The sequence below is a fragment of the Brassica napus genome, chromosome C4, assembly GCF_020379485.1.
Source record: "Brassica napus cultivar Da-Ae chromosome C4, Da-Ae, whole genome shotgun sequence".
Classification (NCBI taxonomy): domain Eukaryota; kingdom Viridiplantae; phylum Streptophyta; class Magnoliopsida; order Brassicales; family Brassicaceae; genus Brassica; species Brassica napus.
This window is the reverse complement of record NC_063447.1, coordinates 26,104,218-26,109,053: the sequence shown is the minus strand read 5'-3', so window position 1 is coordinate 26,109,053 and position 4,836 is coordinate 26,104,218. Positions and strand designations below refer to the sequence as shown.

General features: G+C 38.5%; 1 protein-coding gene across 1 annotated transcript; it reads right to left on the bottom strand.

Annotated features, from left to right (window-relative positions):
- Positions 1–346: 346 nt before the first annotated feature.
- LOC125586426 lies at positions 347–3,659 on the bottom strand. The gene is made up of 2 exons (XM_048756531.1): positions 3,399–3,659; positions 347–3,054 (listed from the first exon to the last, which is right to left on the bottom strand). The coding sequence occupies exons 1-2, from the start codon at positions 3,408–3,410 to the stop codon at positions 1,789–1,791; spliced, it is 1,278 nt and encodes a 425-aa protein (XP_048612488.1). The 5' UTR covers positions 3,411–3,659; the 3' UTR covers positions 347–1,788.
- Positions 3,660–4,836: the final 1,177 nt, after the last annotated feature.

Genomic DNA, 4,836 nt, shown 5'->3' with positions numbered 1-4,836 from the left:
GTTCAGACCGCGCCAGACCATATCTAGTTAAACGCTCCCACACTTGCTCCCTCATGTCTTAAACTGGATCCCCGTATACAAAAGTAAGATAAACTTTTTTGCCTAGAGCCTCCGCTTCCACATCAATCATTCGGTTACTAGAATATAATACTTTAACTTGATACTCACTATTGTAGTAAAGCGCTAATCCTCCACTTCTTCCCACTGGGTCCACTGTGACCAAATTATCATAACCAAAGTGCCCTTGAAACTTTTGGACAAACTCTGGTCCCTGCTTTGTTTCTGCTAAAAATAGAAAATCCGGTTTATGTTTATGTTTTATCTCACTCAAATAGCTTATAGTCCACTTACTACCCATTCCTTGGCAATTCCAACTTAATATTCGCATTTAAAAAATTTGTTCTTCATTTGCCCCGAAGAGCAAGATCGACGGGTGTAATGATACCCTAATTCCACAATCCATTCCCTTGAGCTCCAACATAATTTTGACCATACATTCTTCTCATACCTACCACTTTTTTCCTTTACAAAAGACACAGAAACTAAACGAACCTGTAACAATAGAAAAAACTGAGCCCTTGCTTCTATCAATATGATGAAAACCAGACCAATCTTTGCACTGATCAGTACAGTAACCTCACATGACCTCCATTCCAAATTAATCTGTATCCCTAAACATAACCTTAGTAATAAAACAATCTCTATATTATACCCTGCCAAAAGTTTGCACAATATTATGGAATTACAAACGATAAAGGTAAACACGTTTCCTATATACCACCAAAGCTCCATCGATATAATCACATACAAACCAATTCCACCACTCAAATCATCTACAATTCTTACTATAATCGAAAACCATGATCTTTCTTTCCTTCTCCATCCATATAACCCATCCCAACAACCTCCGCTCCTTGAGTTTTGATGGTCGTGAACATAGAATATCAAAATGAAAGTTCTAGTTAACCTCTCGATCACACTATGACCTATGAAGCTCCTAACAGCGCCCGTCTCCATTTTGCCACCCATCGTACACACGATCTCTATGTGCAAATCCGCTCTCTGTGATTGGTTTAATGAGACCAACCAGAGAGCTAGTTTCCCCATTAACATCTCTGCGAACCCATTCCAACATCCCATACATATAAATATCCAAATTAGTGCCAAACCCTTTAAATCCAAGAGACCAAATTGCCATCGAATCAAAACAGAAATATTATTCCATTGATTAACCATAACTGAAAACCATAAGGATAAGGAACACACTACAACCGCAATACCCTTATTTCCAAACAACACTGAAACCGAAAAACTCAAAGAACTGATTATGAAAACGTAAAAACCGAAAACAAAAGTCAAGCCCTGCTTGCTCGAATCTAACTCGAAGATTTGATCCATAAAAATCACGGTTTCTGAGGTCCCGTCTTAGGGTTTGAGGTACCCTTAATCTCCATTTGCTTACCCATTTCTCCATGGCGTGCTCCTGGTTTGCTTGCACCTCATTTACGTGGAGACACCATCGCACTTGCACTCCTCAGCTTAGTACTTGCAGCTGTGCCTATCGTTGTCTTGAACAGCCTCTTACGAGTCCCTTGTCTCTTCGCCAGTTCTCCATCCTCCGTCAGTTTCTCCTCGTCACCAGTGGCCAATTCTTCCTCTACGTGAACATTTTCACCATTCTCTTGTTCTAACTCCAATACTGCTTTCTCAAATTCCCCATCAGAAACATCCTGAAGATCATCTGCTGCATCCATGTCGATACCATGCTCAAGAAAAACCGCTTTTATCTCATCCATATCCATTTACCCTGTCCTCTTCCAGAGCAGTAGTGTTTTCTACCAAACTCTGAACCACTTGGAGCCCATTTTCCGCATCCATAGGGTCCGAAACAACCTCTGTTCCTGCCGCTTGAGTTCGAGCCAATTCCTCTTGAAAATTTTGGGAAGGTAAATGCTTATCAGTCCCCTCAGCATTCGTTATCGCATCCTCCTCCTGTGCCTCTACACGTGAGCCACGCTGAGACCGTTGATCTCCTGTGTGTCCTACAGCCGCCTTCGAGCGTCCATCTTGACCAGTCATCCTTGATTCTTCTCTTCGTGAACTCCTCTGACGAGAACCATCGCCATCTCCTCTATAGTTTCCACGATTGTGAGCTCCTTTATTCCCTTTCTCGGCCACCTTCACCCATTTAGAATCATTCTCTTCGACAACCTTGCCTTTTCCATTTCCATAGTAATCCCTGTTATCTCTCTCTCTATGCTGATGGCCCTGATTTCCATTAATAACCACTCCTTTGTAACTCCTAGCTCTATCATCATGCTTCCCGACTTCAAACCATCCACCATTACCCTCACCCGTCTCCCTCTTTCTCGCAGGACTCATCTTCACCTCCGGCTTAGCAAGGGGGCACTTCTCCTCCTTATGGCACAAGCTTGAACAAATTGGACAGAATCCAAAGAGCTTCTCATACCTCAAGGATATCGCAACTTCCTCACCCTCATAAAACTCTCCACCTTTAAAATCCACTGTGGTCTCGAAACATAATTGTTGGAAAGCATCCACCACCACTTGGACTCTAGAATTATCCAAGTCCACAGAGACCGTTCGTCCAAGCGCATCTCCAATACTTTCAAAGGTAGGGGACGTCTTAAACTCCATCGGCACGCCAAGAACGCGAACCCAAAAGGTTATTTCTGATGGGAAGAGCTGTGTCTTCTTCAGTTGCCAACGTGCCAGAGCAAGCATCCAGTAGTCGAAGTGATAGGGTTGCAGTTTCAACACCGTTTCAATTTCTTCCTCTGTCTCAAAATCGAACTGAAATTTGCCAAAACCCAAATCTGTCCCCACCACTCGATCCTCCAGTTTCCATATTTTTGGAATATTATGTATCAATGCCTTCATTTCCTGTTCTGGAGGATTCATGCATCTGCCAATCAAGGTTTTGTAATAGGTTTTGATGAGAGCCGAGTTGTCAAAGTGCGGCACTGAAATCTTCATCCTTTTCCGCGTGCCTTCTCCATCCCTCACATCCCCACTGTTGCCCAGCAACTGACCCTGCGTCATGATAATCCAGAAAAAAGAAAAGATTTGGTTTTTGTTATAGCAAATTGCGAAAGAACTAAGCAATGTGATGCAACAAAGAGGAGACCCCCAAGACTTTTTATACTTAATCCAGTTTCCCATCTCCCCACGCCCATATTTTCCCCCATTAATACCCAATATCTCAATCGTAATCCCTTGATTGAATCGCAAATCCCCTATTTTCCCAAAAAATGTTTTATCAAAACCACAGTAGATCAAAAAACACCAAATCCCCACCATTTCAGATCCGTAAATGATTCCTCCAATCTCCTTGAAACAAATTAAAATCCTTGTATTTAAAACTTCAAAAATATGACCTGTATAATCATACGATTCCATCGTGTTGATTAGTAATATCCAGATCCAGCTCGCACATATCCCTAATTTCCTTAAAACCCCTTGAATCCGTTCGCCCAGACCCACATCAGAACCCTGAAGATTTGATAAAGATCCCCTCCTCAAGATTCCCTTATTCTTTCCATGATGAAATTCAATTCCTTGCCCAACCTCACCAACAATTCCCGGATCCCATCTGTGAAAAATTAAACAAAAACAAAAATTATATGCTAAATATTTAAATATTTGTCGATGTTAACTTTTAAATTATAAAGATTTTTTTTTCAAATAACAAAAATCATATTATCTAACAATGATTAATCTTTACTACCTTAAACCAATGAATTTTTTTTTAACTATATAGTTTACTTTAAAAATTAAACAAAAACTAAATGTTTAATTATTTACTCGATAATATAAATCTATGAAGCGAAAAGTTTAATTTTTAAAAAACTTTCTAAATTTGTGAAATGTTACAATATATTTGAATATGACAATAAAACAATATTTTACTAATCTTTATATATATATAGTTACGATTTCAATAATGAAATAATAATCTGAAAATATATATATAGAAGAAGATACAAATACATGTGAAAGTTTGAAACAATCTATTCAATGGAAATAATATACAGTAAACTTATTATGTTTTAAAAATTGATAGACACATATATATTATAATATATATATTATAATATATAGCAATTTAGAATTGAAAACAAAATATTTATATAAAAATAAATAAAAACAAAAATATGCGCGGTTGCGCGGGTCGAGATCTAGTTTTATTTAAAGAAAGAAGGAAAAATATAAATTGTAGATTATTAATTAATTTGATGGTTACTTTAATAAAAAGTATAATATATCTATTAGTATAAAGTAGAGATTTATTCTCTTATTCTCTTGCCACCTAAGAAAATAGGTCAAGGAGAATTCGCCACGTCAGCACAGTTTCTCCTGTGTTTAACAATCATTTACGGTTTGTATTTTTAGGCTTTGTCGTTTGTTTTGTATATGTGACTTTGTGGGCTCTGTCCATGGAAGCATAAATTAACATTTGTTGGGCTTACTATAATGTTTTGGTTGGGGCTTTTTTATGGTAGGCCCAGAGCCAGGCGTGACCATGCTTCTTCGTCTTCAACGCCGCGACCTGATAATCCTAATCACCGCTTCTTCTTCCTACACGAGATCTGAGAAACGGTTTCATCACTCTTTATGCTGAAGCCATTAAACCTTTCATTTATGCTCAGTTAATTTGCTCTCCACTACTTCTCATTCCTTCATAGAGTTCGATCTGTTCAGATTCTAAGCGTTTTTTAAACCTATAAATAAGTGGGTCAGGGTTGATGGTTCTCACACAATCATTGATTTTTCCAACACATAACTCATACAAACTCCTAGGAGAACGATGGCTGC